Source organism: Caenorhabditis briggsae (assembly GCF_000004555.2).
Source record: "Caenorhabditis briggsae complete genome, chrIII, whole genome shotgun sequence".
Classification (NCBI taxonomy): domain Eukaryota; kingdom Metazoa; phylum Nematoda; class Chromadorea; order Rhabditida; family Rhabditidae; genus Caenorhabditis; species Caenorhabditis briggsae.
In genome coordinates, this window is record NC_013490.2 from 228,025 (window position 1) to 251,055 (window position 23,031).

Here is a 23,031-nt window from a genome sequence, read left to right on the forward strand (position 1 = left end):
TTAGTGAATGAAAATCCACACTAGAGGCCGATACTGTCGACAAAAACTGTTTTGAAGTCGTAATTAGAAAAAAAAAAGTTTCATCCTTGGCTTAATGAAGTTTGATTTTTTTTTTGTTGAAAATAATTAAATTGACTTTTTTGGATGGTTGTATGCATTTGGATTGATATTTGTGCCATTATAAATATTTTGGCACATTCGAAAAATAAAATTTTCGAAAAGTTGTCCTAGGTGGGCCGAGCGGGCCGGGCCGAGCTGAAAGTTTAGAGGCAAGCGGGCCGGCCCGGCCATCCATGTTTGTTTTGAATGGCTGTTTCAGGCAATCATTAAAAATCAAAATAGCCAAGGGTCAATGTACCGTCTCACTTCACCTTTCTGCTTAATATATTGGTATCTAGCAAATATCGAATTTTTCTATTCTTTCTTTTATTCTCTATCAGCTCTATTTGACATTTGAAAAGTAATGCCTGAAGTTGCTAGTGTACACTGTTAAGGTTACCTCATAACATAACAAGCTCTAGAAACCATTTTTATATAAGGTGTTACCGCTTTCACCAGAAACACCGTTTACACAAACTGTGATAAGCCCGGCGACAAAAGTTATTACTCTTCTAGATTCCTGTCCCCCACCATGTCTATTCAATTTGCCTCACAAATGCCGCCTCCTCGATTACAAATCAAACATTTCCCCTCTCTCAATTTCTCTCTTTTTCCCTAAACAAGTGAACACAGTACTTGAAACACCCTCTCAAGCAAGCACATGTTCCATTATGTTCTCTATGCTTGTTCCAAAACGTTTTGAATTAAGAGATTAGGGAGGAAAGGTGAGAATGACTATTGGTATTGTATGATTGTGCCTAAAAAAGGACTGGAAAATGAAGTCTTGTCAGTAATATGAATTTTGACTCAAATTTTGAAAATTCTTAAAAATTCACATTTTTGCTTCTATCTGATTTTTGCTCCCAGCTTATATGGATAATACGATGTTAGTAATGATGAAGCTCTTTCCACACCAATTCTTTCAATGTCCAGAATAGTTAATAGGAAGTGATTAAGCCATTTCTTCAATTTATTACTTTTTCATAATTTTTCGCCAACCAAAAAATATATAGACATTCCTATCATCCCAAATTTTTCATTCAAAAAAGTAACCAAATTATCATCAAACACAATTTGACCCTTTTGTTTATTTATTACTTTTTTCTTACACCCCTTCCATTCTTATCAGAATTTCTCTATTCTTCTCTCCTATTCCTTTTTTTTGCAATCATCTGTAAAACTAAAACCAGAATTATCACTAATCATTCGCATTAATTTAGAAGAAGAAGAAGACAACGTCTTCATCTTTTCGTTTCCATCTTCTTGTTTACTTCTTCTTCTCCCTCTCCGCACCATCTAATCACTTGTTATCATTTTCAATTTATTTTGACATACCTTTTTTTCGTACATTTTTTCGTACAGTCATTTTTTCATTTTTTCCAGAACCCTCTGTAAAAGTCTTCATCCGCCCGTTAGAGGTCTCTGTTCCAGCCGAGTACCTATCCCAAAAACCAGGTAATTAATTTTCTCTTAAAAATTTTCTATATTTAAAAAGTTTCCAGAAGTACCTCAAAAAACCTACTGGTCAACAATGACGTCGCAAATCCAGGCCGAGATATCGACAAAGAGATGGTCGATTCCGGAGAAAGTGACCGAGGAAGGACAGAAGCCCGGACCGGTGAGTTGTGAAAACTTGTTCAAGTTTTAAAATTTCCATAAAAAGTTAGCTATCAAAAAAAGTAAACCAAACCCGAAAATTTTTTATGGGTTGATACCTTTTTTACATTCCGTATTCCCTGAGAAGCCCACTCAAATCATCAAATTTAAGCTCAATTATCTCGATTCCTGGGAAAGATTTTAAAAGTTTGTCAGATGATAAATTATCTATCATAATATCACCAGTATTTCATCAATTGACAAATTTTGATAACTTTCACAGAAATCGAGATAATTAAGCTGAAAGTTGACGGTTTGGGTGGCACTTTATTACAGTTCTTACGGTATTAGCCTCAATTTAGTCTCAATTATAATATATCAGGAAGTTGGCAACTATCAAAATTCTCTCATTTCTAAATATGTCGATTTTAGCTTTTCTCGTGTCTCTGTAAATTTATGTATCTCTTTCAATATATCTTCGGTCGAATAATACCGTAAAACCTGTAACGGAAGGGTTCCCATACCGTAAAGTTTGAGCTCAATTATTTAAATTCCTATGCAAGATACACTTCTGATATTAGGATCAACAATTTATCAGTAGACAACTTTTTCATACATTTGACATGAATTGACTCAAAGTTGAAAGCTAGGGGGCCCTTCTATTAAAGGTTTTACTTCATGTTCTCCCGAATTTTGATTCTAACTTGTTTGAGGTCTTCACTTAGAACTCCACTCTCTCCTTTCAAATTCCTCGAATTCACAAATTTCATATTTATTTTTGTTGTCCTCCTCCTCCCAAAAGGTCATGTATGTGGTTAGTTGGGTGTGCCCGTGTTCCTCTCTTTCAGCAGCAGTGCCATTCTTCGCCTTGTAACCCATAAAATTTGAATTGAATGATGGAATAGCATCTCCATCCCCCTCCTCACTTCTCTTAAATTTTTTGGGTTGAGGAGATAGAAAATGAGAAGAGGTGACACACCCAGATTCCTTCACTCTTTTTTAACCATCTCTCCCTCTTCCCCCTTGGTTTTTGATTCATTATTAGGAAAAGAAGAAGAAAGAGAAGAAGTAATTTATGATATCAGTGATAATTAGAGAAACCTAGATTGATTGGTTTTGGCAAGAATAATAATCTAGGATTTTTATGTCAAGAAGATGTTAAATTGAGGGTTGTCCAAAAGGATGTCCTAGGGAGAACTTCATTTTGGGAACTTATTTTTAGTAAAGTATTCGAAATGCCAAATTTTCTGAATTCAAAAAATACCATAAGCCTATAATAGAAGGACCACCTAACTTCTGACTTTGACCCATTTTTTTCTCCGTTCCTGTCAAAGATATAAGAAATATGACAACTGTTAAATTGTTTATCATAATTTCAACAATGCTTTGTCAGTTGACACTTTTTTGATTTCTTGCATAGGAATTGATATAATTGAGCACAAAGTTGACAGTGTTGGATCCCTTTTATTATAGGCTTTACTGTAAGTTCCAACCTTTGCACCAGATTTCAAATCGTTGAAAATTACACTTGTACCTTGATTTCAGATACTATGACTCTTGAAAATATATAAAATCTAGGGTACAGGTTGCTTGAACACAGGGTTTCTGAAGTTCCAAGGTTTTTTTACTGGTCTAGATGAGTTACAAGGACCCACTAAAAATTTGAAAGAATTTAGAGCACACTAGCTTAAAGGAGGCGAGACACCAAAAAAAGTTTTCCTGATATTTTGCATAGAGAACCCCCATGAGTTGAACTCATGACAGGCAGCCTAGGGGTACAACGCTGCTACCGGCTGAGCTACGGGGGCGCGAAGGCGCCTGACGACCGATGGTCTACATAAGCGCGGCGCGATTTCGTTCCCCGAACTGTCCCCCGAAATTTTTGCTGTCTCGCCTCCTTTAAAAAATCTTTTTCCGATGAACCTGTAAAGCCCTATAAGAAAACTACAGATTAAAACCTTCAAGTTGGTTTAGAAGATCTCTAGGACCCCTAGGAATTCAGAAGGTGTTCTAGAAGACACCCAGTTCATTCTAATCCACCTAACTTTTTTTCTACAATTGATATACACATGTAATCCTCCTGGGGGTAGTAGGAGGTAAGACTTTTCTTGCATAATACATATGACACATACAATAAAAAAAACTAGAAATCGGAAGGAATAGAAGAATAGGCGAAGGAATACACACATTCAATCAAGCATGGAGGGGAGGAATGTTTCGATTTCAGACAGATGACAAGCATATGTGTCCTTTTGGAATAGGGACTGGATACTAGTAAATCCACTATTGCCTGTCTATCTATTCTATCCATTTCTCTCCTACTTTCATCTCTCCTTTCAACTTTCAACGTTTTGTTTTGTTCACACACAGTCACTCTCTATTTCTCTTCCTCTTTTCAACATCTCCTCTCTTTTTCGAAAAATGCAACGATTATCCCGAAAAAGAAGTGAAATGTTGCCTCAAACCGATGCAAACACATATACATACATATAGATTTTTTCGGCGTCCGATTTATTTTTTTCGGTGATCCTAGATATTGATAAGCATCCTCACCTAGCCGCTATTCTATGTTCTATTTTTTTTTCATTGATCCGTTTCGGTGAATAAATTTTTTTGAGATGGATGAAGTCAATAATCAAACATAATAAGGAATTTATTTGAGTCTTCTGATTTTTTGAATTTGTTTAAACATTGCTTAAATTTGATCTTCTAAACACTCTAATAGAAAGTCACCCGAATCGTCAAATTTGAGTCTATGTATCTCATTTAGTGTGAGAGATATCAAAAAGTGGTTAACTGATAAAATGTTGTCGATATCATGATAAACATTTTGTTAATTGACACCTTTTTGATATCTTTCAAAAGAAGTGAAATAGATTGGCTCAAATTAGACGGTACGGGTGGCATTCAATTAAAGTGCTTACGGTATATTCCGTTTGAAAAACTTCCCCTCTATTCACCCACATTTCCGATTCAAACTTTTTAAATTTATTTTGTAGAAATTCGCAAAAAAATTCTATAATAAAATTTCCAAAAAACAGGTGAATAACCTTGCTACCACTATATAACCTACTATAAAACCTGTAATAGAAGGGTCCCCTAACTTGTAAATTGGAGCCAAATATCTCGGTTTCTATGAGTGATATAAAAAGCTGTCAACTGATAAATTGTTTATCACAATATCATACAAATTTTTTGAGCTGACACATTTTTGATATCTCTTATAGGAGCCGAGATAATTAAACTCAAACTTCTGTTAAATGTAAAATTTTTTCACTACTTCTAAACTCTCAACTCCGATTTTCCTCTGTCATTTTCTAACGTAATTTTCAAATACTGAATGATTTTCTGAAATTTCAAAATCTCTAAATTCCGGTTCAATTTTTCAATAGTTATTTTTTTTTGAAAAGTTCCAAAAGTTTCCTTATTTTCAGCCACACCCTTCATTCGTAATTCTCTTTTTTCTACCTCATTCTTCTGAAATTATCTGAATAATTTCAATTCTAGGTACCACACCACCAGAAAAGATAGAATTTCAAGGGAGTACTAGCTCTATTACCCTAACGCCAAAATGGTGGAAATCTATAAGCCGCCGACGAAGCGGATATCCACATCGTTGATGCAAAAATTACAGTTATTCGTAAGGCTCAAAAAAGGAAATCTATAAATTTCTGAATGAGTGAAAAATTTGAAAGAAATTTGTCAAATTTGGAAAAACCCAATAAATCTTTTCCAGGAAGACCATCCATCCACAAAGCAAGGAAGAGAACAAGAGGGTCGTGTCATTGGCATCACTCCAAACTACAAAATCGGAGAGGGACAACCAAAGTCCGAGTTGAATTTGGGAAAGACTGGATACCTTCCGAATGGTCATGGAGATTATAAGATGACATCTCTCCAGGAGACCTATAAACAGACACTGATTGATCCAAAGGTATGTTGAGATTCCTTTATTTTTGAAAAATATAGAAAGTTGGAAAAATGTACTGAGTGAATGGTTAATAATAGAATAACTGATTGAGAAAAGCACCCGATATTGGTTTTGAAAATTATAATGTGTTGGCGAAGTCGTCGTTGTTGTTGTTATCCTGTTGAAGTGCGGCACCACGCATTCCGAATCCCGAGGCTTGATCAAATCTCATTCCCTGGCTAGCCTGACGTTCAAAGTATTTTTGAGTTGGAGCTGATGTTTGGGAGTCATCGAATTGGCGACCCATGTTTTGTTGAGAGAATGGGTTGAACCTTGGATTTTGAACTCTAGAAAATCCACGTCCCTGAGAGGAGTTCTCATCTGAGCTGAAGTCTGGCCCTTGCGGTCCACGTCCACCACGTCTCTGTTGACCACCTGGTCCTGAACGGCCGGGGAAGTCATCTTGAGGCCCCAAGTCTGGTCCGAAATCGGGTCTTTGTGGTCTTGGTCCGAATCCCGATGGTCCCTGTCCACGTTCTCCACGTCCTCCCGGTCCACGACGATCTGGGAAGTCCGAGTCAGGTCCAAAGTCTGGTCCTTGTGGTCTTGGTCCGAAGACTGATGATCCTGATGGCTCTTGTCCGCGTCCATCACGTCCTCCTGGTCCACGACGATCTGGGAAGTCGTCCTGTGGCTCGAAGTCGGATCCTTGTGGTCTTGGTCCAAATTCTGGTGGTCCCTGTCCACGTCCTCCACGTCCTCCTGGCCCACGTCTATCTAGGAAGTCGTCCTGTGGTCCGAAGTCTGGTCCTTGTGGTCTTGGTCCGAATCCCGATGGTCCCTGTCCACGTTCTCTACGTCCTCCCGGTCCACGGCGATCTGGGAAGTCCGAGTCAGGTCCAAAATCGGGTCCTTGTGGTCTTGGTCCAAATCCTGATGCTCCTGATGGCCCATGTCCGCGTCCACCACGTCCTTCTGGTCCGCGTCTATCTGGGAAATCTGAGTCAGGTCTAAAGTCTGGTCCTTGTGGTCTTGGTCCGAAGACTGATGATCCTGATGGCTCTTGTCCGCGTCCATCACGTCCTCCTGGTCCACGACGATCTGGGAAGTCGTCCTGTGGCTCGAAGTCGGATCCTTGTGGTCTTGGTCCAAATTCTGGTGGTCCCTGTCCACGTCCTCCACGTCCTCCTGGCCCACGTCTATCTAGGAAGTCGTCATGTGGTCCGAAGTCTGGTCCTTGTGGTCTTGGTCCGAATCCCGATGGTCCCTGTCCACGTTCTCTACGTCCTCCCGGTCCACGGCGATCTGGGAAGTCCGAGTCAGGTCCAAAATCGGGTCCTTGTGGTCTTGGTCCAAATCCTGATGCTCCTGATGGCCCATGTCCGCGTCCACCACGTCCTTCTGGTCCGCGTCTATCTGGGAAATCTGAGTCAGGTCTAAAGTCTGGTCCTTGTGGTCTTGGTCCGAAGCCTGGTGGTCCCTGTTCGCGTCCACCGCGACTTCCTGGTCCACGACGATCTGGGAAGTCATCCTGTGGTCCGAAATCGGATCCTTGTGGCCTTGGTCCGAATCTTGATGGTCCTGGTGGTCCCTGTCCGCGTCCTCTGCGTACTCCTGGCCCACGACGATCTGGGAAGTCTGAGTCAGGTCCAAAATATGGTCCGTGTGGTCTTGGTCCAAATCCTGGTGGTTCTGGTGCCCCTGTCCGCGTCCTCCGCGTTCTCCTGGCCCGCGTCTATCTGGGAAGTCCGAGTCAGGCCCAAAGTCTGGTCTTTTTGGTCTTGGTCCGAACCCTGGTGGTCCCTGTCCGCGTCCTCCACGTTCTCCTGGTGGTCCTCTACGTCCTGGGAAGTCATCATTCGATCCGGAGTCAGGTTGGGAATTTGATCCTTGACCAGCTCTTCTGCTCATTCCCTGTCCAGAGTCCTCCGAAGAATCAGAGTTCATTCCCATAGAACTAGGACGCGCGCGTGGGAACTGTCTCTTAGCTAAATTCTGGTTGTCTGGTGCTTGAAGATCAGATCCCTGCTCTTGACGTCTGGATAATCCTCCCCGGCTTTGGAAGGCGTTTTGTTGGGAATCTTGTTGGGGTCCTTCTCCGAAGTTCCCTCTTGGTGGTCCTCCGGGTCTACGACGTTTTGGAAAGTCTTCTTGAGAGCCGGAGTCTGTTCCAAAATCTGGTCTTGGTCCGAGTCTTGGTGGCCCTGGTGGCCCACGTTGTCCTCCAGCTCCTTGGCGACCTGGGAAGCCGTCTTGTGGTCTGAAGTCTGATCCAGACGGTTCTGAAGGGCCTTGTGGTCTGGGCCCGAATCCCATCGGTCCGGGTGGTCCTGGTGGTCCGCGTCTACCGAATCCTTGCTGACTCTGCCCTCCGAACATGAACGGAGCAAACGCCATCATTGGTGGTTGTTGCCCGCCTTGTTGTTGTTGAAATCCGAATGGAACCATCTGAGGCTTCTTCATCACTCTTCCTTGCTCGAGACCAAAAACTGGAGCCTTGCTCTCCGGGCGATAGTTGCGAGCAATGAAGAACAAAGCGCGAACTTCCTAGAAATAATAAAGTTTCGGTTGAAAAAAGATTAATTCTTCCACTCACTCTTGGGAATGTGGTTCCTAGCTTGCGGATCTGATCGTGCTGATCTCTTCTAGTAAGGTTCGTGTTCGAAAGAATCTCCTCAAGTTGGTTGTAGACTGTTGAAATGTTAGCAACTACTGCTTGCACATTTTGAGTGATAGCATCTTTTTGTGCCTGCACTTGTTTAGTCCAGGCATTGAACTCATCCTAAAAATTCTTGATTATTAGAAGGAAATATTGTGAATGGCACTTACAGTAACATTGAATGCCTTTGCCCAGATTGTGAGTTGTGCGCTTTGCTCATCTTGGGAGAGTCCCTCATTGCTGACAATATCGAAAAACTCCTTTCTAGCGAATCGTGGCACGTGCATCAAGAAGCGGGGAAACGGTGGTCCATCGGGAGATGGACGTGGTGGTCCGCCGCCGAATTCTAGCTCCGAAGAGTCTTCGGAGAGCTGTGCATGGGTACTGTAGAGGAGTGCTATAGCGAGCACAATGAGCACTCTCATTGTGAGGTCTGGAAATCAGTGAAATTTAGGAAAATGTAACATTTAGTAATCTTAAAAGGAGAGTTCTTGAAACTGCAATGTAAGAAAAATGTCAAATAATGTAGAAAAGGAAGTAGAAAACGAACAAATGATGTGCTTCTCATCCATTCATGGGTCCTCCTTAAATACTTCGAACCATAGTCTGTATGATCGCGATGTGTGTGTTCTTCTGAGAGCACACACGGTCATTTTTTAAAGGGTAAACCTCTCGGCCGCGCGCGCGGAGCCAGAAAAGATAACAAAACAGTTACCTAAGAAAGCGGATCATGGGGTCACTACCTGCCTCCTGGTATGTAATAGAGTGGCATTCGGAGAGCCACAGAGATGGAAAAGACAACAAATAGGGTAGACTTGCTTCCGCATTATAGATCCGCATCATTTTGAGTTGTAAGAAAAAACTTACTTTTTTCAATAATCGTGTAAATACAATTAGAGTGAACGAAGGGGGGGGGGGGGGGCAAAAGAGCACCCAATATCTGAGAAAGTGCAAATTACGGAAAAAAAAATAAACATCAGCGTCAGTTCTACAACAGCACACCCACATTTTTCAAAAAAAGATATAGGCATTTTTTTCAAGTTTAGATTAGTCAAAAACCCACAAGATTGATTACTCCAAATTATTATTTTTTTTTGAAATTTAGGTCATCTCAAATGCCAATATGCCTTATCTCTCCACACGTATTCCGGATGCCCGGCGTAACGTAGCTGGTGATTTCCCAAGTGAGCACAGCAAACGGAGCCAAATCAAACTTGAGCCGCTGGAGCAACGTAGATTTAGAGTGAGTTTTGCTTTATTTCACCCAAACAGTATGTCTTAAATTTCCAGAGCACTGAATCTCGTCCGATCTCTACTAGCAACTATCTCACCGAGAGTGTTGAACGTCATCGGGATATGGAAGCTTCCCGTTTGAAGGAGTACTTGAAAGCCAAAGAAAGTGATGCTAACCAGCCATGGAACAAGCCAGGATGGCCGGGACCAAAAAAAAACGATGAGAATAACAGAGAGTTGGAAACTCTCAAACAGGTTTGTAGTTTTTGTAGTCTTTCTTTTTTGTTCATTCAATTATTGTTCCAGAAAATCGAAACTTTGCAAAGAGTAAGTCTTAAGCATGTACCTTTTTTATGTTTGTCTGTTCTTGTCCTGCATGTTTTTTGTATTGTGTTGTCCCTTTAAAAAAGGAAATCCCTGGCTTGGAAAAAACGATATGGACCTCTACTGACATCTCCTACCAATCTCTCTACCCCTGAAACATATCCGGGTGTGTGATAATCAGAGTGCGCAGTAATCCTTGTAGTCGTTTTGTGCCCGAATTCAGAAAACGTCGCAATCGATGAGCGATTTATCAGTGTTGCCAACGCCAAGCCAGTTCGAGAAGTTGAATCCGGTGAGTCTGAATGCCTCTGTTGCTTTGGGGTACCGTAGTTTTTCTGATATAAGCCTACCGTTAACTTTGAGCTCAATTATCTCGATTCCTGTAGAAAATATCAAAAAAATCTGTCAACTAGAGAGATAGAATGTTGCTGACATTGTGAAACATATTTTATCAGTGAACAAAATTATCATATCTTCTTCAGGGACCAAAATAATTGAGCTTAAAGTTGACGGATTCCGTAGGCTTCTAATAGAGGAAATACGGTATATGGGATTTTTCTTCAATGTTGATATTTTTGAAGTATATCAATTTTTTTTTCTATTTTTTTGTATTTCAATAACTATAATTTTTGATATAGGCACAGTTTTAAAAAGTACAATTTTTAGACATTTTTGCTCTTGATCACTTCAAGAAACAAGGTACCGTAAACACTCTAATAGAAAGCCACCCAACCCGTCCGCTTTGAGCCGATGTATCTCATTTCCTGTAAAAGATATCATTTCGATTTCATTTTCTTCATATAAATGAGTTTTTTCCAGCAGCCCCAACCATCACCGATATCTCCTGGAGACTCTGGATGGTTGATAAAAATGCGAAAGAATCGATATCTAGATCACACTTCAAAAGTGAATGAACCCAAAAAGTATCGGTCAATGGATCAGCTGCCTACAACAGGCAAGGTGAGATTTTTTGAGTTTCAAGTTGACCTCTCTTTTCATAGTCCCTTTTCCAACTTACTTTGCTGATGATAAACCCCTACTCATTCAACCTAGATAGTTTGTATCTTCTTCCTGCTTGGGAGAGCTAATGAAAATCTCTCCTCCCGAAATTTTTCTCTCTTCCACCCTCCACTAGATCCCATACTGTCTTAATCGACACATAGTCTCTGTCTCTTCCTTCTTCTTTCTCCTTTTCGATCGAGAAGAAGAAGAAGCCCCTCTTGAAACTTCCCGCCGACGCACACACACACAAACTGTATGTGGCTGAGCAGGAAAAGAGCACTGGAGAAGAGTAGAAAGATACGCTAAGAAATGGAATGGCTTGACGGGGAGAGTTTGGTGGGGATTGGTAGGAAGAAGAAATATCGAAACTCTTTTTTGCCTTCCCCTCGTGGTTTTTCGCTCTTCTCTTTTGAACTTTTTTTATTTCAGAAAAAAGTTTTTCTGTGATCTTTAAAGCACGAAAATTTCGGAGTTTGCTCCTTTTTCAGTTGCGAAACTAAAAATGGCGCTACTCCCGAATTATGGCGAAAATTAACTAGGGAGCATCTTTTTTTTTTTGGTTTTTCAGTACTGATACAATCCCGCAGTTAGCTGTTACCGTCAATCCTGTAATAGAAGGGCCCTTACACTGTCAAGTTTGAGCTTAATTATCTGAGCTCCTATAAGAGATATCAAAAATATGTCGACTGACAAAATATTTGTTATAATATAATAAACAATTTGTTGGTTGAGAACTTTTTAAAACCTTTGACAGGAACCTAGATAAAATGGCTCAAAATTATAAGTTAGGGAGCCCTTCTATTACAGGTTTTCCGGAAGTTTGAATGTTCTGTGTACTTTTAGCTTTTACTTTTTTTAATCTTGATTCTCTTAATTTACGATACATAAATATTTCTTTATTACTTTACCAAAAAATGTGTATCGCTATTATAGTAAAAGATACCGTAAACACTTTAATGGAACGCCACCCGGACCGCCGACTTTGAGCCTATATATCTCGTTTTCTGTAAAAGTAATCAAAAAGTTGTCAACTAATAAAATGTGTATCATGATATCAGCAATATTTTATTAGTTAACCACTTTCTGATATCTTTCACAGAAAATGAGAGACGTAGGCTCAAATTTGACGATTCTGGTGGCTTTCTATAGGTATTTACTGTATTTAAGGTAGTACTACTACAGTTGGTCCAATAAAAGTTCTTTGCGTTCCATTCACTCATATTTTAGTTCATCATATGCAAAACAATCTTATTGACTCCCTCCGAACCCCCGCGTTTCTTCATTTTTGCTCCTCACGTTTTGTTTCAAAGTTTGTTCGTCTCTTCCCAAGGCGGCACAGTCTCTTTTTCACTCTTGGGCCTTCTTAAAGAAGGAGTAATCCGAAACAAAAACAATCGGGGTGATCAGTTAGTAGAAAGCAAGTACATTCGACAGAGATGACGCATATGGGAAGAATCATTTTTCAATAAAAGATGTTACAGGTCGGTGCTCTTCCACCCGACGACGAGAACCAACAGAAGTCGGAAGGATCGGATCCTTTGCACTGGCAACTTAGAAAAGAGTTCCATTTGGCGAAGTATTCGGTAAGAAAATGGGATTTCAGAGAGTTGAAAAATACAAGAAAACCTCTTCAACATTGGCAAACTGATAAATGAGTCAAAAGTTGAGATTTTTAATAATTATCTTCATGAAATAACAATTGAATTTAATCTACCAACTTTCGTTCTCTGCTTTGACTTGAGTACTAAAACTTGGCTCTTAAAAAATGACAGCTAGGTAAAACAATTAAAGAAGTACTCACCGTAAGATCTGTAAGAAAAGGGCTTAGACATTGTCAAGTTTAAGCTAATTTTTCTCGAGCCCTGTGCAAGGTATCAAAAATATTCCAACTGATGCAATGTTTATGATTTTATGATAAACAATTTATTAGTTAAAAACTTTTTGAAATCTTTCAAAGAAACCGAGATATTGGCTCAAAGTTTAAAGTCAGGGGCCCTTCTAATCCATTTTACTGTGATTGTTCACAGTTTTTGATGGGTCATCTAATAATCAGTCTAATTCTGTTTCAAATAAAAGTATTGACCGGGACTATTCTAACAAAGTGTTTGTCAGTGAATAACTTTTTCAATTTGTTAGTTTACAACTGTTTAGTTCTCCCATTCTCCCCTACAACATTTTTCGCTCAGTCCCAATACATTCCTTCCCAGCTCAAATATCCTCTCCTTGCTTTTCATTTTTACCGTTCCCCCAAGGAAACACGCATTTTGACCCATTTCCATTTGATTTCAAACAGTGCTTGCTCATGGTGATAAGTGTTCATGCTCCGTGTGCGTGCTTTCCCCCTACCCGATTTCCTTCACAACCTCTGTCCTTTCCTCCCTAGTCGCTGCTGCTTTGCTGCGTTTTTAACATACGAAACAAGAAAGACAAACACATTCGCCAATCCAGAGGAGTTCCCGGCCCCGCACTTTTCCTCTTTCTTATTATCCCCAAGCCAACCGTTTCGGATTTTTGTGTGTCTTTTTTGTTTTTCTGTTTAAAAGTTTCAGACCGACTCGTTCAAGTAGGATGGGTTCGGCATACATTTTTCAAGCATACCTTTTTTAAGTTTTTTCAACTTTCTACAACATTCATCTCAGCGTTTTTGATTTTCATTAAAACCATCAATCATGTTCTTTTTAGAATATTTGGGATAAAAAATTTCAAACAAGCAACATTAACATTTCAGCAATTTACTAGCTTATCATATCTTTTTTAAAAATCCCATAGTTAGTTATCTTGAATTCTTCGGACATCTAAAAGTTCAAAATTAATTTAGTCAACTTTAGTCAAAATTAATTTAGTCAATTTAGTCAACCATCTGTCAACTTTGAGCTCAATTATCTCGATTCTTGTGGAAGATATCGAAAATTGGCGAACTACTAAAATATTGGTGATATTGTGATAAACATTTTATCAGTTAACAAAATTTCGATATCTTTAACATGAAACGAGATAATTCAGCTCGAATTTGGCTATTATATAAAGCACAGTTGTTTTGAAACTGATCATGTGTTATCAGAAGTGTAGTGGGCATGCTTTTTCACTTCCAGATTAGGTATCTTGAATCCTGAGGATAATATTTTTTCTAATTAATTTAGTTGACCTAACTTCGATAGCGTTGCTGGCCTGTTTTTGCTCAGACAGAACACCCACAAGCCTGCTCGGTGTTCACTCCCCTATTATTGTGAATAGGTATTTTATTGACTTTTCAACGCCCCGGAAAAGAGCAAAAAAAACTTAACCATTCACTCATTGTTTCATCTTTTCGTGGTCAATGGAACTTTGAGCCTCCCCTCTCCTAATCACTATGTTTCTTCTTGTATGTTTACCTCCTCACCAGTGTCTTGTATTATTTAGTGTGAGATGGGTGAGAAAAATGTCCCCGCACAAAACACTGCACTCCCTAAACAAAACCCCATTTTTTACAAAATCTTACTTTTTTCCACTATTTTCTCTTACCTTCTCTGTGAGTTCCATTTCTAACCCAATCTCTCTGTTTATTCGAGTACATACCGTAGTGGTCTCTCTGTCTCTTTCTCAACACACTTCATCTCCCAATTTTTTGTTCGCGTTTCGAGAGTTTTCGATTTTTTTTGGCGGTCTGTTGCAAAAATTCATAAATCAGTGATTTTTAAGGACTTTGATTTATCGATTAGTTTCTAGCCACAAGTCTTTTGAAACACTTTTAGACTTGTGAAGTCGGTAACAGAGAGAGAGAGAGATAGAGAGAGAGAGAGAGAGAGAGAGAGAGAGGGAGAGAGAGAGGGAGAGAGAGAGCTCATTCTACTCATAATATTAGCTCATTCTACTCATAATATTCCTAATTAGGCTCTCCCACATGTCCGACGATACTAACGATCCACCATACTCCACCGTTCGTCAGTTACGGGCAGAGTACCTGGCTAGGGTAGCCTCCTCATCTACATCATCGCCATCCGCCAGATCTCGTCCTCCAAGAAGAGGCACCGTTTTTGGGACAAAGTCAACTATCAGTTTGCCATACATTCCAGAAGTTGAAGAGGTTTTTAGGGAAAAAACTATACATTTTAAGCAATCATACAGAAGCTAATTAGTTGTTTTTCAGGAACGCCGTGCCTCTTACCACGTAGAATCTTCATCGTATTCGCATACCAGTCATAGTCAACACCAGAATATCAGTCATAATAGCCATCCACCACCGTCATCCCCACCTCCGATTCCAGCGACTATCCAACATCAGACCCATCCTTCCCAGCATCCACCGCCAACTACACAAACGGTTCTGAATCGTCCTCTGTCCAAATCACAGCTTTTGTATCCGCCGGGAAGTACAGAGAATATTGCCAGTGAACACAAGCCAGCGATTAGGCCACCAGAGAAGGTAAATATTACTGTTTGTTCTCTAAAGTCTAACCTCTGAATTTTTAGACCGTCTACGAGAATAATCCTATAGCTCCATCTGAACTTAATGTTCAAGTGAAGCGAGCGCCACCTTCCGGACCACCACCTCCACCACCACAGCCACCAACGGACTTCGACTATCCGGAGCGGTTAATGAGCCCACCACCTACTCATCAACCAAGGTCGATATTGAAGGGATACTCTTCGCAACAATATTATTCACAAACCAATTTGACCGAGTCACATCATCATCACTCTCACCAGACTCAGAATACTCAAGAAAACTTCCATCCTCAACAAATGCATCCAAGACCATCTGATCGTAGAACACCTACCCACTTCGAAGATCTCAGTGAAGATGAGAAGACCAGAATCATGCATGAGAACCTGCAAAAACATCGAACCCTGAGGAGTGGGCCTAATGGTCCACGACCTGCTACCACCAGTTTCAACGGGCCGTTCTTCCGACTGGAACAAGTTAGCCCGGGACAGCCATCGCAGCAGCAACAAGGGTGTCCTCAACAACATCCAAGAAGTCAATCCGTGGACCCGTCGGGTGATGTGCCAAGAGATCATGGAAGGCTTCTTCAACAGTCTCGGGAAATTTCTGCATCCGAGATCGAGCTGCACAACTACTCACGAAATGTTGAACCATCAGTGGTTGTCTGGCCACCGATCAGTGAAAAAGAACGGAAGCGTCCAAATTCAGTGTTGGCTAAGAACTTCAATGACCCAGATAAGATTGATGAATATCAAAGGCAGAAGAGGTTAGAGCATGAAGCGATGCATCGACATGAGGAACAACAGATGATTAGTATGAGTAAGCAGATCAGAGCAATGGAGATCCAGCAACAGAGATTATATGAGCAGAGCCATGGTGTAACATCCCCAGTACCCATCATGGAGGCCATCTCGCCACAGCCGTATGGCAGTCAACCACAACACCAGCTGCAGCAATACTACCCGCCACCACCACCACCTCCTCAAGTGCAAATACATCAACCACATCAATCTCACCAGCCTCACCAATACGAAGATCCAGAACCAATTTCCTATCCTGTCCAAGTCTTTGAAACCCGACCAATCTCCGCCTTATCTAATCAAATCGATCAAGACCCTCGGACTCAGCCTCAAGCACCACCGACAAGTTGGAAACGGACCTATATTGTTGAACGGCCTAGAGACGTGGCGAAGAATGAGATTCTGACTTCTGAAGAGTTGCTAGAGAAGGAATCATACGATGTAGATCTGTTGAAAAGAAGAGAGACATTTGTGGAGAAACCAGACGAACCACCACGGATAAATAGACTTGGGAAACGATGGCAACCACCACCAGAGAAACCATATGTATGGCCAACGTTAAGAAGAGCCATGTCAGTCGAACCAAACTCTAGAGGACCAATGGATTTTGCTCCAGGCGTGCCACCAAACTACGACGACAACGAGGAATACAAATGGGAACCTGTAGTCAACGATCCAGGATACAAAAAGGAAGACAAGAACTTCACACCGGTTAGCAGTCCTCCAGCATCCCCAAGACGAGGACATGGAGTTGGTCCGCTAGATGAGCCAGCTAAAAGACAAGCCAAGTATGTCATTCAGCCCTCACCAGATGGTTCACATCGTCCCAAAGCGGTGTTCAGAAAGGAGCGGCATACACCAAGTGGTGGTTTCTATCCGCATGCTCCAAATGCTATAAAAGTGGTCAAGAAACGAGCACAGTCCGTGCAAGGATTGCTGAGCCCTACTGATAACGTGGAGATTATACACCAGCGTAACTATCATCGACTGGACTTGGAGCAAAACGGGCATCATGGACAAAAGCTGAGAAGGAGCCAACACAGTGGAAGTGAGATGGACCTGAGGAGGAATACTCAAGACTTGCCAGACTGGGAGAAGATCTATGAGCTGCCACCACATAGTTCGCAAATAGTGCAGAAGGACATGCCTCGTCATGTAGATGTACAACGTCGCTTGTCCAAATTCGAGGGATCGATTCAAAACCTCCGTGCGGCGTCATCAACTCAGCACCTAGATAGTGTAAGTTTTGGAAAACTAGTATTAAAAAAAAGATCATCACCACAGATAGGGTAACCTGGGAATTTTTCGGTTCGGTAGCTTAAGTATCTCCCGCTAGCTCTCATTTAAATGCTTCCCCTCCCTTTGAAAGTTTGCTGTGGTGTGCATTGATCCGTTTCAGATGCAACAGTTGCACTTCCCGATGCCTGATTATGAGCCACCGCAGCATCAGCATTCGAGAAGACGTACAGAATCTTCTGGAACGAACTACCGAGGTGGACCACCCCCACCACCTCCACCAATGCCGATGCAGCAGCCTAGAGAGGTGAGATACCTTCATTTTTCAAGGTTTTGATCGAAACGTTCATTTTTTAGATGTCCCGTCGCAACTCTGTAGCCTCCACTCGCATTGACTCTCCATCACTTATGATCCCGCATCATCACCATCATCAACGACAATCCCGATCCGACTCCCGTGGTCCACCGCAAATGTCACGGGCCGCTTCATCGATTCCTCTATCTCCTCATCCGACCCCTCAGCATCATCACCATCACCATCAACGGCCGACGACTCCAGGAGCCACTAGAGCCCGGAATTATATCGCTAGAGCAACCGCACCAAGTCCGACACCATATTCCTACGATAGAGCAAGAGCATATGTACCGCCAGCATTGCCACCAGGTTACCGGGTGAGTTAGTTTTTGGTTATTTTTATGTTATCGTGAAACCTTCAATAGAAGAGCCCTCGCACTTTCGAGCTTGAGTTTAATTATCTCGGCTCCTATAAGAGATATTAAAAATGTGCCAACTGTTAAAATGTTTGTGATATTGTGATAAACAATTTATCAGTTGACAGCTTTTTTCATATTTTCTTTCTTTTATGAGTCTTCCAAATTTTCTTGTATTTACTCGTATTTAATCTTTTTAATTTTCAGCTGACTGATCCTCTACCCGACCAACGAGCCTTGTCCCCATCCCCTGGACATACTCGAAAGTTGATTCGAAACGTGTCAGAATCACAACAACGTCTCCAACAGCCCTCTGGACACACACCTCAAACATCGCGGGCCCCATCCCGTCATTCGAATCGCCAGAGCCCTAATCCCCGATTTCTATAGCCCCTTTTAAATATTTTCTAAAAATAGGATACATAGTTTTAATCTTCTCTTTTTATAACCTACAAAATCTTTCTGCTTTATTTCTTTTGCTCATTGAAAAACAGCTTTTTGCTTTCACTTATCATAACTTAACTGCCTACTTTTGGCTCCGCCCCTTTTGGGCAAGCCACGCCCCCTAATCTTTCCCCTTTTAAAATTGCTCAATTATTGGAAGGAGATGGAAAACTTGCATCAAGAAATGGAGAAACTAATTTGGACAGGTAAGAATTTTAATAACTAACTTGCACTAAAAAATTTCAGATTTATATGAAAAAACAAATTCCAAGCCAGGGATTATTCTGTCTTTATGTGTGCATGTTTGTCTTATGTCGTAGCTTAGAATGTCCAAAAGAATTTGTGTCTTAAAATTTGAAAAGGGGTTTTATATATTAAACACCTTTTTTCTAATTTTCTATGTGTTTGAAATTTGGACAGCTCTATAATTCATTTTTTCAATTTTCAGGGAGCCAACAAGCCACCAGCGGTAAGTTCTATTTTTCTTTATCAACAGTTTTGAATTTATTTAAAAAAATAATTACTTTTGAAATGCAAAAGAGGAGGGAGTACGGTAGTTTTAGGAAAGTGTGACTTAACAAAATTTTAAGTTTCTCTACCCCTAGCCTCTATAACTTTTATTAAATAATGCATATTTAATTTATTATGATAATTATTAATTGATTTAATAATTAACCCCTATCTCTCAATTAAAACCCAGAACGCCGAACTAGACGAAATATCGAAGAGAGCCGAGGAATTACGAAAACGAGACGGGCGGTCAAAATACAAACTAGTCGAATCTGACATCTACAAGACAGATCCAGATCCAATGCCATCCAATTTGAAGGTCCTTTTTAATTCTCGCTTTAAATTCCGCTTCCTTTTTTTCTTAACACACTAGCGTTTAGGATCAAGTTCGTGAATTGTTGGAATCGCGAAATTCTGTGGAGACGACGACGACTCAGAGAGATCAGGACAAGTCTGGTTATGTGACGGTTAGTTTCGGATGTTTGGCATCTGTCCCCCTTAAAAAAACTGTGTGGAAATTTTGGAAGGAGATGGATACGTGGCATATTATTCTGAATATTAGGAGTTTGAGATATGTCTCGATTAGGTTGGTCAACTCTTTTTCGATTTTCAAAGTGTAAATTGATATCCCTCAAAGATACCGCAAACCTCTCTAATATATGATAATGCCAACTTTGAGCATATTTATTTCATTTCTTGTTAAAGATATCAAAAAGTGTTCAAATAATAAAATGTTAATCGTAATATCAGCAATGTTTTATCAATTAGCCACTTTTTGTTATCTTTCACAGGAAATGAGGTACATTAGCTCAAAGATGGCGGTTTGGGCGGCGTTTTATCAGAATGTTTACGGTAATAGAAGCACCCTCTCACTTTAACCTTTGATCCTAATTATCTCGGCTCCTGTCAAAGATATCAGAACGTTGTCAATTGATAAATTATTTATCATAATGTCAAAAACATTTTATCTGTTTACACATTTTTTATATCTTGCATAGGAAATGAGATAATTGGGCTAGAACTTGACAGTCTCGGGGTCCTTCTATTGCCGGTTTTACAGTAATTGATTGGAAAAATTTTCAATTCAAATTTTCTGGGTACTTTTAAAAGTAACAACACATTTTTTTTCGAATATCTTTAAAAATTCTTAGAAATTTTAAAAATCGAGTTTTTACAGTTTTTAGATTTCTAAACGATTTTTCCGGTTTATTCCAACTTCTGACTAGTGTTGACCTAAAAATTGCCACGTGTCTCCCCTTTCACTTAACCCTTGCAATAAAAAAAGTGTGCAGTGAGCAACGAACTACTTTTCTCGCCTTCTCTCATAAATTTTCTTCCACCCCCAGAAATATATAATTCCACCTTTTCTATTTTTCCAAGCTAGCAGTTTTTCCATTCTATTCTAATAACAGGATGTCTCCACTGCCACGTGGAACTTCTCGACGCTGGATTACTCGCCTCGATCGGTGGTCAGTATGAATGGAGCCAGATATGACATTCTCAAGGTTTTACTCTTTTTTTTTACTCTATTGCTTGATTTGCACCGATGGGTACTAATCACTAATCACTTAACAGCCTCAAAGTCTACCGTACTTTTTCTCTCTTTCTTTACTTTTTTCCATGAAATCTATGTATGTCTCTATCTCTATATATCTCCCCTACCAGACGGTCCCACCACTACGCACCAAGACTCCGCCCCCACCACCACCTCCGGTTCGTCGTCACGAGATTTACGAGCAGCACGAGCGGTACACTTCGGCTCCAAATCTTCAGTCGGCCGTCATTCGGATTCAGGTTTTTCAGAAAAAAGCGTGTTTTCAGCTTCTGTTATAAGTTCCCTATGTTCTGTTTCTTTACACTTCCTTATCTCTACTAAGCACGTGTTTCTTATACTATCTGTGGTGATGATTGTTGTACGCAATGCACATGTTATACACTTCTACTTCTAGAATCTTCTAGAACCTTACAAAGTATGTAGATGCATTCTTTAATATTTTCAGGATGACAAGCCGCGTAGCATTATGAAGAGACGTGAGCTGGAGAGCCGTGAGCAGTTGCTCTTCCCAACTGTTGACACCCAAGTGGTCAAGTCTGTCGTTAGAAAGCCAACTGTCACGGAGACTGTTCAACGTTTCGAGGAGACTCGTCGTACTGAAGAGGTGAGTACTATGTATAGAAAACTAAATCTTGTATTGTTTTCCAGGTCGAGCGTCGCGTTCAACGTCGCGAGAAGAAGGAGCGTCGTAGTCGTCATCACTCCTCCTCCCGTCATCAATCCGGATGGGAGGGACACACTGGTGGATATCAAGGTGATCTAAAAGTTTTTTCTCTCTTTTCCCATGTTTCGTTAACTCTGATTTCTACATGTCTGTTAACAAAAACATCACAAATTTAGTTAACTATGTTTCGTCTCTTTCTTAATCCACGTCCGTCCGTTTGCAGAGCATCGTGTCGGAGCCATCACCTCGTCTCTGCCACGTCGTCAGATCATTCGTGAGGCTGATCGTGCGATGACCGAGGAGGAGATGAATAAAGTGGTTCGAGAGGCCTACGCGGCTGCCGATGAAGCACGCAGAGATAGTCGTACGGGTTTTGGTTTCTTACTAAATGTTTCTTGGTTCTTTCTGGGAACTTTTACAGTTTTCTATCTAATCTAATATAAGTTCATCCTAACCTCAGCTCACCCAAAGACTTTCAGGTCACCGTAGCAGCTCGCTAAGCCGTGGTGGATATTTGCCAGGTGGTCAAGAGACCTACTATCGTCAAGAGACCACTCGTCGTCAGCAACATAACAATTACGACGACAACTTCAACCGCGGAATAGCGCATGCGCGTTACGGTTCGTTGTCGGATTCGTTGCGTCGTGGCGAACTTCAGTACGTGCCAAATGGAGAGGTCCGTCAATCGTTCTATCGTGATGGTGGTGCCAGCGGTGGACAGCGAATGCACAAGAGCTACTCCACTCGTGACGTCTTCACCGGAGACGCACACGACGATCGTCGCTCCGTCTCATCGTTCCATCGTCGTGGATCCCAGCAACAGGTTAGATTCTTTTCTTCAATACCAAAAACTGATGGGTTTCCAGGTCTCCCCATTCGTCGAGTTTCCACCAACTCTTCCACGTCGTGGAGCCGGAGGAGACTACCGTCGTGAAGAGGACGCCTACTTCCGTCCAGTGAGCAAGTCTCGCAGTTATGCTGATTGGGATGATGCCGGGAGAGCCGGAATGGGACGTGAGGTCCGTCGCTATGACGATGACATGAGCAGACTGGAGGCCGAGTTCCGTGATTCGCTTTTGATGCCAATGCCAAATGGAAATATGTGGGTTTGAATTTCTTATTAAATGGATACAGGAACCTGTTATTCGATTTGTAAATTTCGGATGTCTGGAAATATCAGATAATAAAAAATTAATCTTGAACTTTGTTCTGAATGCGTTCATTATTCAATATTTCTAGAACCTCACTCATATTCCAGGAACGAGCGTGACCATCGTACCGAACAACTGCCAGGAGGTTATGAGACCTTCAACAAGGACAGACATGCAAACAGCGGAAGACGTACCGGACGTGATGGAAAGCCAGTCGACTTTTCGTAAGCATCTCATACCTCTGACCTACCGTAGCCCAAAAATCTTTCAGTGAGGCTTCTCAAGAATACAACTACAAAAGGGAGCAAACCCTCAACGATGATAGACGTCGCCGTTAAGCGTCGACGGTGGACGTCGTCGTATGAAGTCTATGTCGTCCCGGTGTATATCAAGTGTGCTGTACCAATAATCCATACATTTCTAAAAAGCTCGCTTCCAGCCCTCTATCCCTTCTTTCTATTCGGTGCTCATTTTCCCTTCCTTCCATTCATTTACTCCCCCCCCAAAAAAATTCCACATATGTTCCTTTGTCAAAAATTTTCAGTTATATTTCCTTCTCCTTCTGCTTCCAGTGCCAATTATTGAACTTTTGAATTTTCCCCTTTTTTTCCAATTAACAAGAATCTTGTGTAACTTGACTAATGCTCAGAAACTGCCTTCTTTTTTCTTCATCCTAAACAAATTTCATCTGCTATGCTAAACAAAATACGCATT

The 23,031-nt window shown here is 41.0% G+C and overlaps 2 protein-coding genes across 2 annotated transcripts; one reads left to right on the top strand and one right to left on the bottom strand.

Annotated features, from left to right (window-relative positions):
* Nucleotides 1–1,630: 1,630 nt before the first annotated feature.
* Cbr-pat-12 lies at nt 1,631–22,655 on the top strand (the record flags this gene model as incomplete). The annotated part of the gene is made up of 15 exons (XM_002642906.1): nt 1,631–1,717; nt 5,432–5,629; nt 9,370–9,507; nt 9,555–9,759; nt 16,726–16,757; nt 19,138–19,266; nt 19,328–19,414; nt 20,360–20,452; nt 20,613–20,741; nt 20,948–21,106; nt 21,151–21,256; nt 21,646–21,989; nt 22,033–22,268; nt 22,425–22,541; nt 22,589–22,655. 15 exons carry the CDS (start codon nt 1,631–1,633, stop codon nt 22,653–22,655), a joined length of 2,127 nt encoding a protein of 708 aa, XP_002642952.1.
* CBG15236 lies at nt 5,745–8,689 on the bottom strand (the record flags this gene model as incomplete). Its single annotated transcript, XM_045243281.1, has 4 exons — nt 5,745–7,329; nt 7,398–8,152; nt 8,202–8,387; nt 8,435–8,689. 4 exons carry the CDS (start codon nt 8,687–8,689, stop codon nt 5,745–5,747), a joined length of 2,781 nt encoding a protein of 926 aa, XP_045095633.1.
* Nucleotides 22,656–23,031: the final 376 nt, after the last annotated feature.